Source organism: Papio anubis, chromosome 7 (genome assembly GCF_008728515.1).
Source record: "Papio anubis isolate 15944 chromosome 7, Panubis1.0, whole genome shotgun sequence".
Taxonomy (NCBI): domain Eukaryota; kingdom Metazoa; phylum Chordata; class Mammalia; order Primates; family Cercopithecidae; genus Papio; species Papio anubis.
This window is the reverse complement of record NC_044982.1, coordinates 103,573,224-103,586,351: the sequence shown is the minus strand read 5'-3', so window position 1 is coordinate 103,586,351 and position 13,128 is coordinate 103,573,224. Positions and strand designations below refer to the sequence as shown.

The 13,128-nt window shown below is 39.8% G+C and overlaps 1 protein-coding gene across 12 annotated transcripts in view; it reads left to right on the top strand.

Moving 5' to 3' along the window:
- Positions 1–13,128, top strand: part of AKAP13 (A-kinase anchoring protein 13) — a 266,890-nt gene that overhangs the window by 40,528 nt on the left and 213,234 nt on the right. For all 12 annotated transcript variants that reach the window (XM_031669207.1, XM_031669206.1, XM_031669210.1 and 9 more), the window contains one exon: positions 11,865–12,161. In XM_031669207.1, coding sequence (XP_031525067.1) covers positions 11,865–12,161 — 297 coding nt within the window. The remainder of the gene's footprint in view (positions 1–11,864; positions 12,162–13,128) is intronic.

The window sequence follows — 13,128 nt, the reverse complement described above, 5'->3', positions numbered from 1 at the left end:
TTGAAAGCTGGTTTATCCTCCTACTTGGTAAAAATGATGTTGAAAATTCAAGGATTTAAAGATTCTAGAGAGTCTCTAGGTATATTATTTCCAAATTTTTATGGACAAGAAATAAAAGAAGGCAGTCAGGATAGATACCGATTGCTTTTCTGAAGAGTATTAGGTGTCCTTCCTTGTAACCCACAGCTCCAGTCATCTTGTTTCCTGTGATGTATATCACATCAGAAAGGCTTCCCTAGAACTTGAGGTCTGCTCTCTAGCAGGTGCCATCCAGTATCACCATTGCTGAACATTTATTACGTGTTGGTGGTGGGGAGAAACAGCTTCTTAACCTAGGTATAATTGATCAGTCCGTGACTCAGTTCTCATTAGGAAAGGAATTGAGGTAAGTTTTATAAACATAATACTTCCTATACTAGGAGCACTTTAGGGTTAAAGTTTGAGGACTGTGTGTTTGTATACCTGTGTGTGCATGTGTATCTAGAAAGGGCATATAAGTAGATACAAGGAGACTGCAAGCAGATAAAAGGGAAAAGGCAAATATAACAAGCATGGCCTGTGTCCTAACTGTGATCCTCAGTCACAGATCCCAACAAAGTCTGTTCTCTTGGTGGAGAGGGATGTACCTCAAAGCCCTTAAGCCTTTACTGGTAAGGTCCTTAAACCAGGATGGGCAGCAGGCAATTAATTTCCCAGAGTCGCTGAACTTGATGACAGCCTGGAGCTCTAAGTTTGTACCAAATCCTTGAACATTGTCCTCAGCCTACCTTTCTGAGCTCTAGTTCACATTTCTTCCCTTGACTTTGATTCTAGTACCTCTTTATATATGTCTATATAAGTACCCTTGCCCTGCCTACCCAAACCAAGCAGAATGTATATTAGACTCTGCGCCTTTCCTCTAATTTGGTCCAAATCCTGGGAAATCATTCCTGACCCGTTTGCTTTGGCCCTGGATTCCTACCTAGTACCTGGCTTTTCTTTCATTTTCTACGAATTGTCTCTCCGCTTAGCCACATTCCAGTATTTTCCATCATGCTTATGAGGTCTGATAACTCCCCCCTTCCCATTGGCCTGAACATTCTGCTTCCTACCTGAATTTAGTCAGGCAGCTGATATGAGGTGCCTCATCACAGCAGAGGTGACAAAAGGATTAGAGTCCCTGAAAGACCTTTTACCTCTGGAAGGCCAAATGGAGAGTAAGACAACACTTTTAACATATGAGCCTTTGATATGTGTGCAAGGGTATCAATGAGATCCTTAGTTGGTGTAGTAGAAACTCTATTAACTAAGCAAAGGAGATTCCTGACCAGACCCTATTGCTCTACTTATCGCATATGAGATTTTTCTGGTTATTTGTCTTTTTCAGCTACTGTCATTTGGCTTAGTTTGGTAATTTATTGTGGAGGGGTAGAGATAGAGGCATTTTGGGGGTTAACTTGTTTTGAATTTCTTGTTTATATTATGGGGTAAATTCTTTAGCCTGGACCTAAACGTCTTTAAATCTGCCTTTGTGGACTTAGACTTGTGCCTTCCCTTCCTTCAGGCCCTTACTCAGCTATCACCTCAGTGAAGCCTTTCGGTCCAGCTTATAAAAATACACAGCTGCCGCCTCTCCACATTCCCTATCCCCCTTTCCTGCTTTATTTTTGTCCATTGTACTTTTCAACTTCTCACATATATTTTACTTATTTATCTTATTTATTTTCTGTCTGCCCCAACTAAAGTGTTAGCTTTATGAGGACAAGGATTTTTGTTTGGTTTCCTCACTGGTATATGCTAAGAAGGTAGGAAACTGTCACTTGATAGAACAACATTTCTACTGTGTCACACATCCTGCTTCCCAGAAGCTGCTCTTCTAGAAAGATGTGTATGTATGTGAATACACCCATACTCACACTCACATGTAACCCCCTCCCCGCCCTGTTTTTTTTGTTTTGTTTTGTTTTGTTTGTTTGTTTGTTTGTTTTAAATAAATTCAAAAGGAGTCTCTGGCTTGTTGAGTTGCATTTTTAGCTTGGAGAAGGAGTCCGATGATTTTTGTGCATCAGTTAGCTGCATTGATAGCCTCAGATTTCCTGTTTGCTGAGAGCAGTGCTAGATTATTCAAGAATCTTCATGGAAAGTCCAGTCTTCGTGGAAAGTCCATGCAGTGCACTGTGCATCCCAGTTCCTGGATAAGTGTGCATGGTCTGTTTGTTGCAGCAGCTACTGCCTACAGGGATGTCTCTGCACTCTTTGTGCTTATGTGTGGGACGAGCTCTGCGATTCCTAGTCATTTTGGCTAAGAGAAGAAACAGAGCTTTGTGCCTTGTTCTTGCCCCCCATCCCCCACCCCAAAAAGGAGTCATGCTCTGTTGCCCAGGCTGGAATGCAATGGCACGATCTTAGCTCACTATAACCTCCATCTCCTGGGTTCAAGCAATTCTCCTGCCTCAGCCTCCTGAGTAGCTGGGATTACAGGCGTGTGCCACCATGCCTGGCTAAATTTCGTATTTTTAGTAGAGGTGGGGTTTCACCATGTTGGCCAGGCTGGTCTTGAACTCCTGACCTCGTGATCTGCCCACCTTGGCCTCCCAAAGTGCTAGGATTACAGGCATGAGCCACCGTCCCCAGCCTCTTCTTGCTTTTATTATTATTATTTTTTTATTTTTCATGTTTCATCCAGATTGCTGGCTCTGATTTTTCTTTGAGTTCTCTGTATGTTTCACTGTGTTTTGTAACATTTTAGTTTTTCCTAAAACCAAAGGATTGATTAACCCTCAAAAGGCAGCTACTTTTCGATGTTAGTCTGTAACCTTTTATCAAATCAATATTTCCCTAAATAGGGTTGACACATAGACATTCTAAATTATCTCCTAATAAATTATTTTGACTTCAGATATTGAAATTGCAGGCCTGTCTCCCACCCATCTCTGTTTTCTCTCTCTCTTTTTTTTTTTTGCATGTTTTGTAATAAGTCCTACATTGAAGTGTATATGTCTGTCTATCCCTCCCTCCTGCCCCCTCCTTCCCCATCCCCCCCGTGTGTGTGTGTGTGTGTTTGCATGTGTCTGTAATTATAAAGAAGTTGTTGTTGGTGGGATTGTAAACTAGTTCAACCATTATGGAAAACAGTATGGCGATTCCTCAAGGATCTAGAACTAGATGTACCATATGACCCAGCCATCCCATTACTGGGTATATACCCAAAGGATTATAAATTATGCTGCTATAAAGACACATGCACACGTATGTTTATTGCAGCACTATTCACAATATCAAAGACTTGGAATCAACCCAAATGTCCATCAGTGACAGATTGGATTAAGAAAATGTGGCACATATACACCATGGAATACTATGCAGCCATAAAAAAGGATGAGTTTGTGTCCTTTGTAGGGACATGGATGCAGCTGGAATCCATCATTCTTAGCAAACTATCACAAGAACAGAAAACCAAACACCGCATGTTCTCACTCATAGGTGGGAACTGAACAATGAGATCACTTGGACTCGGGAAGGGGAACATCACACACCGGGGCCTATCATGGGGTGGGGGGAGGGGAGAGGGATTGCATTGGGAGTTATACCTGATGTAAATGACGAGTTGATGGGTGCAGCACACCAACAAGGCACAAGTATACATACGTAACAAACCTGCACGTTATGCACATGTACCCTACAACTTACAGTATAATAATAATAAATAAATTAAAAAAAAAAAAAAAAAAGAAGTTGTAAAGACCTTTTAAAGTAGTTATGATGTGATTTCCCCTCCTTTTTAAAAATAAAGTATTTTAAGCATAAGTAGTAACATCTTAGAGGGCAGGTAGGTGGAGACTTTGACTTTCTACTTTATCTATCTTTGAATTTTTTTTTTTTTTTTTTTTTTTTTGAGATGGAGTCTCACTCTGTCGCCCAGGCTGGAGTGCAGTGGCCGGATCTTGGCTCACTGCAAGCTCCACCTCCTGAGTTCACACCACTCTCCTGCCTCAGCCTCCCGAGTAACTGGGACTAAAGGCACCTGCCACCATGCCCAGCTAATTTTTTTGTATTTTTAGTAGAGACGGGGTTTCACCGTGTTAGCCAGGATGGTCTCGATCTCCTGACCTTGTGATCCACCCGCCTTGGCCTCCCAAAGTGCTGGGATTACAGTCGTGAGCCACCGCGCCCAACCTGAATTGTTTAAATGTTTACAGTGAGCTTGTTATTTGTATGATACATAGTAATTTTCGATGAAAACATTTTGATTGCTGAAAAGAATGTCTTTTCTTTTGAAAATAAATCCATCTTTGTGTTGATTAACACTGGAGGCCAACCACAGCTTTATAATAAAATATTACATTCAAAACACCTATGAAAGTAGCTCATTCAAGAATATAATTTGCTTTGAAATGTAGCTTGAGATGGAAATATACTTCTAATAATGAAAGGTGTTGCCTTAGTAATAAATGAAAATAATATTCCATTATTGTCCCTCCATAGAAAACAAATAAAATCCGAAATGACATTTTAATTAACCAGTGATTTTTCTCGAGAGATAAAGCTGAGATTTGTTTTTTTAAGACCTAGGTAGGATTGGCAAATAGTGTACAGAAATCTGGACATCCTTTGAAGATAACTCTTGGAGTGAGATGGGGGCATAGAGTACTGTTTTATTGTGTTCATTTTTATTACTGAAACTGTGAATTTAGACCAAGTAGTGATTTCAGAATAGGAGATAGAACAGAATGTTTAGTGGTTTTTGTATACTGTTTTTGTAAAAGACTTTGGTGCAGAATCTTTCATAAAATGAAATCTTTTTTCAGCCATGTCTGTTGTTTATTTTTAGAATTCATAGCAAGTGTTCTTGTTTGAAGAACTGCAAACCTTTATTGACTCCAAATTTGACTCAGCTCTTTTATATTTTCCTTTTCTTTTTCACTGATAAGGGAAGGTACTTTATAAAGTAGATTTGTCATTAAAAAAGAAAAATACATTTACCTGATCAGAAGTTCTTTTGGGTTTAAAGAAAAAAATTACAGCCCAGATTACAACAAATGGTCTGAGTTATAATGTGTTATGTCTTTCTTTTTCTTCCTTTCTCTCTCTCTCTCTTTTTTTTTTTTTTGGAGACAGAGTCTCAGTCTTTTGTCCAGGCTGAAGTGCAGTGGCACAATCACAGCTCAGTGCAGGCTTGACCTCCCAGGCTCAAGTTATCCTTCTACCCCAGCCTCCCAAGTAGCACTCACCATCATGAGTGGCTAATTTGTGTGTGTGTGTGTGTGTGTGTGTGTGTTTAGAGATGGTGTCTCCCTGTGTTGCCCAGACTGGTTTCAAACTCCTGGGCTAAGTGATCTTTCTGCCTCCACCTAGCAAAGTGTTGGAATTATAGGCATGAGCCACCATGCTTGGCCTTTTTCATTTCTTGTGAACCAAGAATTACTTTCTAGCAGCAGATGTCCAGTATTACCAAATTGAATAGCATATTTGAAAAGAAGATGTAGATTTTTAATTTAATGTACTTAATTAGAGAATTCTGACACCCCCCATCCCCCAGCCCAGCCCTGCCCCTGGCAATGCCTGCCAAGGTAATCAGTTATTTTTATTGGACTTTTTCTATAACAGTCTCCCTATTCTGAAATATCTTACTATAAAGCTTTCTTTAGACAGATGAAATTTTAAATTCTGCAAAACTTAAATTACTGTCCGAATGCTAGTTAGTATATATAGTGGTTATACTGGAAAAACAGACTGAGAACTAGTTGAAAAGCAAAAAGAAATCCGTTATCTGCTGTCCTTAGTTGTAATGTTATGAGGTAAGTATATATTTCATAACTTTGGAACCATGAACACAGCACTGGAATCCTAGGGCATACAATATTAAGGGAGTGATATCCTCCCAAGGGGGTGAAAGTTGCCTTTTGGGGAACAAAAAAGACTTACTGTGTGTATGTAAAACACAGTTAAACAAATTTGTGGTGTATCTGTGGTATTAAAGTTTCATGAAGTGAGGGGTGAATAGAGAATAATGTCTGAAAAGGCTCTTTGGGGTATAACAGAAGAAAAGGCTCAGAAACACTGCCTTAGAGGTGTCAGCTGGAATATAGCAGAGCACATTTTTAGCATTAAATCTCTCCTTCCTCCTCTAAAATGTACATGGTGAAATTCCTGTGCCTACTCTTTGTTCTCTTCTGATTAAATACTCCTGTACACATAGAGACATTTTACACATATACCAAATTTGCACACTACCATTAGGTCACCAAAACCCAGCAGTGGGTGTGTACTTCTGCACAAAATCCTATTTCTTATTAGAGTCTGGATCTGAAGACTGAAAATTTGTTTCTTTTAACCCTATCGTAGACACTTCAGAAGAAAGAAAAAGACACCAAACTTTTAGAGACTTTGATGCCAAACTGAAGTAATCAAGATATTATTTTTATATTTTCCATCATTTTTTCTCTTAGAAGGTGACGTCTGTGTGGGACTGGGCTTGGCTGGCCCAGCACTTTTAGGGTTTCTTTTTGGATAGCTGATGAAACAAAGTTCCTATTGTTTCATCCTCAAAAGAGAGGGCCCAGATGGGATGCATTCCACTTTTAGCTTAATAGGAAATGAAGTAATTCTTGGGCTGTACTTCCAGCAGTTTTGTTTATCAGTAGCAATATTTCGTTTCCATGGGTGCGGTGCTCCATATAGTGAGAAGGAGCCTGCCGGAGAGCTCTCCCAACCTCACACACACACACCTCCTGACCTGCCAGCATAAAAAAAGGTGCAGATTAGATGATTTTAAGAGGACCATCAGTAGTTAAGTTTTTGTTTCTCACCTAGGTGCTCCTGTGTTTTTGTTTATTCTTTCCCTCCTCTCTTTATTTTGTTATTTCTGCAGTGCCAATGGCAAGCTTTGTTGGGCCATGCTGCAGAAGCTCTTTGTAGAGTGTTAGGGATCTGTTTTCCTTGAGTTTCCTAAACAGAAGCACTTTAATAGCTAATGATAAAAACTACCAGTTTTAGATGCCCATTTTATGCCAGCTACTTTGTGCACAATCCATAAGGTTGATGGTGTTCTCATTTTGTGTACAAGGAAAACAGGCTTCAAGATTGAATGACTTTCTCAGGATAACCAAATCTGTTGAAGTGGAGCTGGAGTTCAAACCTAATATTTTGTACTTGACAGCTAATTGCCAGCATACTTGAGGAGGATCCCTACAATGTACTTAGCTGGGAGCAGACTTCTCCCACCCCATAATTTATAAATATAAATTTATATTTATATTTATCTTTATATATTATATATTAAATTTATATATATATTTATATTTATCAAGTCTTGTAAGTGGACTTGATAGTATGAGAAGTTCAGATATTAATTCATAATTTAAAATATGGAATTAAAGTTTGGGCCATGTTTCTTCCAATAGTTTCTCTCTCTCCTTCCCCTCTATAAATCCTCTAGAGTAACTGCCTTCAGAAATTCAGTAAAATTTTCAAAACTTCCCTTTTTAAAAAAAGATTGGGATTTTTATTTTCCTTTCTTGTTACCAGGAAATTGAATGAAAGGAAAAACGCCATGGAACTAATTGAAAATCCTGCTATTGTTCTTCCTACTGCAGCTTCTGTTTTTATGCAGAAAGTTAGATTGTGGTTATTATATCAAATTGGATACAGTTTCCCATCCCCGTGTCTTTGCAGTGTAATTGTAGACATTGTTAATAACCCTGCAGTCTTTATGTACAAAGGCAGTCATAAGACTAATGGCCCTCTTGCAAATAGTCGTGTCTCTAGAGCTAATTTATGATAGTAAGAGGTTTGGTGTAGGCCTATGGGGTGATTTGTTTTATTATTGAGTCTGTATTATGTAACTTTTTAAAAAATGCTGATATCCCCCCCAGGTGCTTTATCAGAAAGGTTATAGGAATTAAAAAATAATCTTGAGAGCCACTTGAGCCTAATGGAAAACATTAATGTGAGACAGTAGGCCAACCTGGTATGGTTGATTTCCAGACAGTAGGGTGAGGTACTTTATTCTTGATCAGTAGTAATGCTTCCAATGTGCTCTTAAGTTTAATAAAGACTAATCCAGGAAACCCTGAGTTCCCCACTCATCTTTTAACCCTCAGGTTTTCTTTTGAAAAAGAAGCCTCTAATCATACCAAACAAATTCCAGATTTATGGCATATTTTACTTAAGATGATTCATAGTCTCTTCTTCAGATTTTGAATTCATATCTGAAGGGAAAACATTGGATTAACAATTGGACAGTTTCTGAGATATCTCTTTCATGGCTATTTCTGACATTCTTCCTTCTCTGTTATACAGTTTGATTTTCGTTGTACACAGAGCTGACAGTAGCTCACACATCCATCCATTCATCTGCTAACAAACTCTGCTAATGCAGCAGAAAGAGATAATCGTACTGGTGTTGCCAAGCACAACACCCCCACATGCACACACCCATTACGCCTTGTTCTGTTTCTCTCCCTGTAGTTCGCCCTCATCCCATTCTGCCTCAGTAAACAGTCATTTTAGCAATTCCAGACAAATTTCTGTGCAGATACTTTACTTTGGCACTTCACAGTTTTGGGTAAGGTAACATTGCTTCATCATGGCTTTTTGCCGTGTGAATGATGTTTACTTTTAGTGGTATTGTGACTCCCTTTCTGATTCAAGGGTTCAGGTTTCTCATCTTTGCATAGGCTTGAGGAAGGAAAGTGATAAGAAAGGAAAAGGACTGGTTAAATGGGTACGGCAGTGGATATTCTGTTTTACATAGTGTAATCTCTCTTCTAAGGCACTGTGAATTTAAGGTTTGAAAGCATAATTCAATTTGGATCTCAGATTACTTACATCATCATCATTGAATTGTGAAATTTTGGTCTTTATTGACATTTATTCAAATCTACCGCAAAGGACTTCCAGAAGTTTACAGATTAGCTTAATTTTGGATAAATGGTACAATGCTATATATTGATTCTATTGACGAACCACAGCATTTCTTCTTTAAAGCAGTTCTCCTGACTGACATACATATCACTCCATCCATCCATCGTTCATCCATCCACCATCAGTTTATTTGGAAATTAAGTGAGGCTATGTATGATGTTTCAGGTGATAATATTAAAGAATTTAGGAGGCCCCTTCTAGATTTTATTTATTTATTTATTTATTTGTTTGTTTATTTATTTATTTATTTATTTATTCAGAGACAGGGTCTGTGTCTCCCAGGCTGGAGTCCAGTGGCACGATCTTGGCTCATGGCAACCTCCGCCTCCCAGGTTTAAGCGATTCTCCTGCCTCAGGCTCCCTAGTAGCTGGGACTACAGATGCCTGGCTAATTTTTGTTTTTAGTACAGACAGAGTCTCACTGTGTTGGCCAGTCTGGTCTCAAACTCCTGGCCTCAAGCGATCTGCCTGCCTTGGCCTCCCAAAGTGCTGGGATTACAATGTGAGTCATCACACCTGGCCTAAGTCCTTCTTAATTGCCATCTCCTTTGTGAAATCTTCCTGCTTTTGCCCACATATGGAATGCACCACTCCTCTCCCCAAATTGCACTGTATTTAGATATTTAGATATTTTAGATAGGAAAGTTCTTGTAGAAGTCCTCTCATTTTGACTTATGTTGCAGTTTTCTGCATCTTGTTTGATTCTCTGTTATGGACCTTAAATCTCTGAGGAATTGAGACTCCTTACTTTACTCATCTTCACCTTCTGATCATAGTGCCTGGACTTGATGGATGTCTAGCTTTTAGCTCTTGAACAAAACTGAGTCAGATGTTAGAGAAATATTTTAAAGGAAACATTTTCTGCTAGAAAAATAGACAAACCTTACTAAAGGAATCATTTGGCTTGTTTCTGCTAACATTGATGTCTGTGTAGTTAGGCTGGCTGCCCTTCAAAAAAATATTGCTTTTTCCCCCTAATTCTCTTTCATATATTAAATGTATAAATACCACGTATATATTATTATAAAGTGTGCATGCGTATGCACATGCTCGCGCTTGCACACACACACCAAGCAGAGGATGTTTCGGCTTCCTACAGCCTTTAGAAGGAATTCGACTTGGAAGGCAGTGGGACTATCGTGTGGATTCAGTGTTCATGTGAAGACTTATCTTCATGGTTCATGAACCAATTATTCTTGCTTAAAAGTCATACTAGCCCATCATTCCAAGTGTTAGGCTCCTCTCAGGCAGGGACTTAGCTCTTAGCCTTCTTCCTCTTCAAACACATTGCCCTATTGATAGGCAATGTGATACAAAACCCTTGCCTCCTGTTATAATAGACCATGTCCTTTGGCATCAGCCTTGACTCTGAATAGTGAATTCTGCACCTTAATATCTGTGTAACATGGGGCAAGTTACTTCTTTAAGTCTCAGTTTCTAATCATAAATTGAGGACAATACATGCCTCGTAAAATTGTTGTGGAGAGAAATGACTCAGATGCCTGATGTGTACTAGGTACTTGCTTGGCAAATACTTCCTACCATCCTAGAAGTACACAGCAGTGAGAGATTTCTTTTGCCACAGGATGAAGGGCTTAAGGAGGCCCTTGGGAAAAAAGCATGTGGAAAATCAACTTATTTATTATTCTGATAACATGGAAAAAACATTGTCTCTTTCAATGAAAGACAGCAGAAAGCTTAGTTTGTTCCAAGTCTGAAACCTCTGTTGGCCTGTGCCCGTGGTATGGAAATTCAGTCTCAGGGACCATATAAAGGGTTTCTCTACATGCCCTTAGCTGTAGAAGAGTGGCCTGAATGTTAGAGATTCAGGGAAGTGGCATGTGCATGGGGTGCCCGTGATTAATCAGGCAGAGCACGAAGTGGTATCACCCAAACAAAAACATGAACTGTACTTTCTTTCCTTTTTTGTCATCAGAAAGATAATGGAAGAAAGATGATGATAGGAGCATAGTTCTGGCTATTTGAGATCAGTGTGTGAAAACAGGGGAAATACAATACGCGTTGTGATGAGTATATTCTGAATATTGGAAATATTTAATTCTGTGAGGCTAAAAATTCAAAAGAAAGCCCAATCCTCCAAGAAGGTCTTACCCGTAGACATGTGGTGTTAAATCTTGCTGACCTGACTTCAGCCGAGCTCTTTGGAGTGGCATGCAGTTTTCTGCCTCCAATCACCACTCCTGAGGTGCCTGCCAGTCTGTACACTGGGCACCATGGAGTCCTTGGCATGTTCGCGTTTCCTGAACTGGGCTCCCAGCCACAGCATTGCATTATCCTCATGCAAACCAGGTAATTTCATTGAAGTCCTCATTACATTAGTGGCTGAGATGGGGAAAGAATGTGTATCTGAGAACAAAAATCAATATTTATTTTTTAGGCCTTGGATTGCTCTTAGTAGTAAAATAAAATCAAGTAATTGTGTACTTTTCCAAGTGCTTCATCATGTGAGCCTTTGTATTGTGATAATAAAGCAAGTGCTAGTGAATCTGTAAAATTCTTCCTATATAACTTGTATGAGTGATATTTTTTCCTGTTATGTTTTCAGATCTAATTTAGTTCAGTAGCTATTGGACTTTCCATCGTATGCTAGGCCTTGCCGGTCCTTCAGCTTTCATTCTTAAATCTGTTTAAACTGAATAGCCCTTGTTGATATTCAGAGCCTGTTCAGTTCCAGATACCATATTATAGGCATGGTGAAAGCTGGGGTACAGAGTTTTTTGTTCTTTGTTAAGGGAACTCATATTTGCAAATAATGTTAAAAGCTGAAAATGGAGTTTTAAGAAGTTTGGAAAAATGCTGTCAGAGCTTAAGAGGAAGGAGGGGTGTTTTTTAGGAGGAGAAATTTGTATGTCATGAAATAAGAGCTAAGAGGATTCACCAGCGTCGTTTCAGCAGTGAGGCTCTAATACTGTTTTCTTTGCTGCCTGTGTTTTCTTTAGGTCATGATTGCTGTGAGACAGTGAAGGTACAGCTCTGTGCTTCCAAAGAGGGCCTTCCCGTGTTTGTGGTGGCTGAAGAAGACTTTCATTTCATCCAGGATGAAGCGTATGATGCAGCTCAATTCCTGGCAACCAGTGCTGGAAATCAGCAGGCTCTGAACTTTACCCGTTTTCTTGACCAGTCAGGACCCCCATCTGGGGATGTGAATTCCCTCGATAAGAAGGTAGTGCTGGCATTCAGGCACCTGAAGCTGCCCGCGGAGTGGAATGTGTTGGGGACAGATCAGAGTTTGCATGGTGAGAATTTATATGATCTGCAAACAAACTTTAAGTTTGTGATATTTCTGTTTTTGTAATGGGGCTGCTTTTCTGTAGTCATCATATTCAGGTCTTCCACAGCGACTGAGTAAATCTTAGAACTACTGTAGGAAGGTGGCCTCCATGGCATCTCTTCTAAGTTCTTCAGCTGAGCTGTTAAGCATGTTGTTGCAGCAAAATGACCCTAGGGACTACCCAAGGAGAGTGGCACATCACCTTCTTGTGGGTCTGGATTTCAGACATGATCTCTCAAGTATAGAAAGTGACACGTTCTTCGTGAGGAGAGCAGCAGAGTTACTTTTTGGTGTTTAATGATCAAAGACATGGTTTTCATTATTATATGCTGAAGTTCTCTAAGATAGCCTGGAAGTGAAGGGGAGGAAAGATTGGGCAGTGAGTGGGAGGAGCATGAGAACAGGGTGTGCTCTGAGAAACCACACACTTCCTTAACCAGGTTAGTGTCACTCTTACTGACTTATCTGTTGGCCCTCTCTATGAGAATTCACTGAAGAAAGGACTTTTCTTTTTTTTTTGAGATGGGCTTTTGCTGTTGTTGGCCAGGCTGGAGTGCAGTGGCGTGATCTCGGCTCACTGCCACCTCCACCTCCTGGGTTCAGGTGATTCTCCTGCCTCAGTCTCCCAAGTAGCTGGGATTACAGGCATGTGCCACCATACCCGGCTAATTTTGTTTGTTTGTTTTTTTTAGTAGGGACAGAGTTGCACCATGTTAGTCAGGCTGGCCTCGAACTCCTGACCTCAGGTAATCTACCTGCCTCAGCCTCCCAAAGTGCTGGGATTATAGGCGTGAGCCACTGCACCCGGCCAGAACTCCACTTTTTCAAAAACATTTACATAGTAAGTCCTCTTACTCAAACAAGGGTTTTCCCACATAATTCTAGTAGCAAATGACATCTACTTGATGTTATAATTGTATAGATGTTTTAAA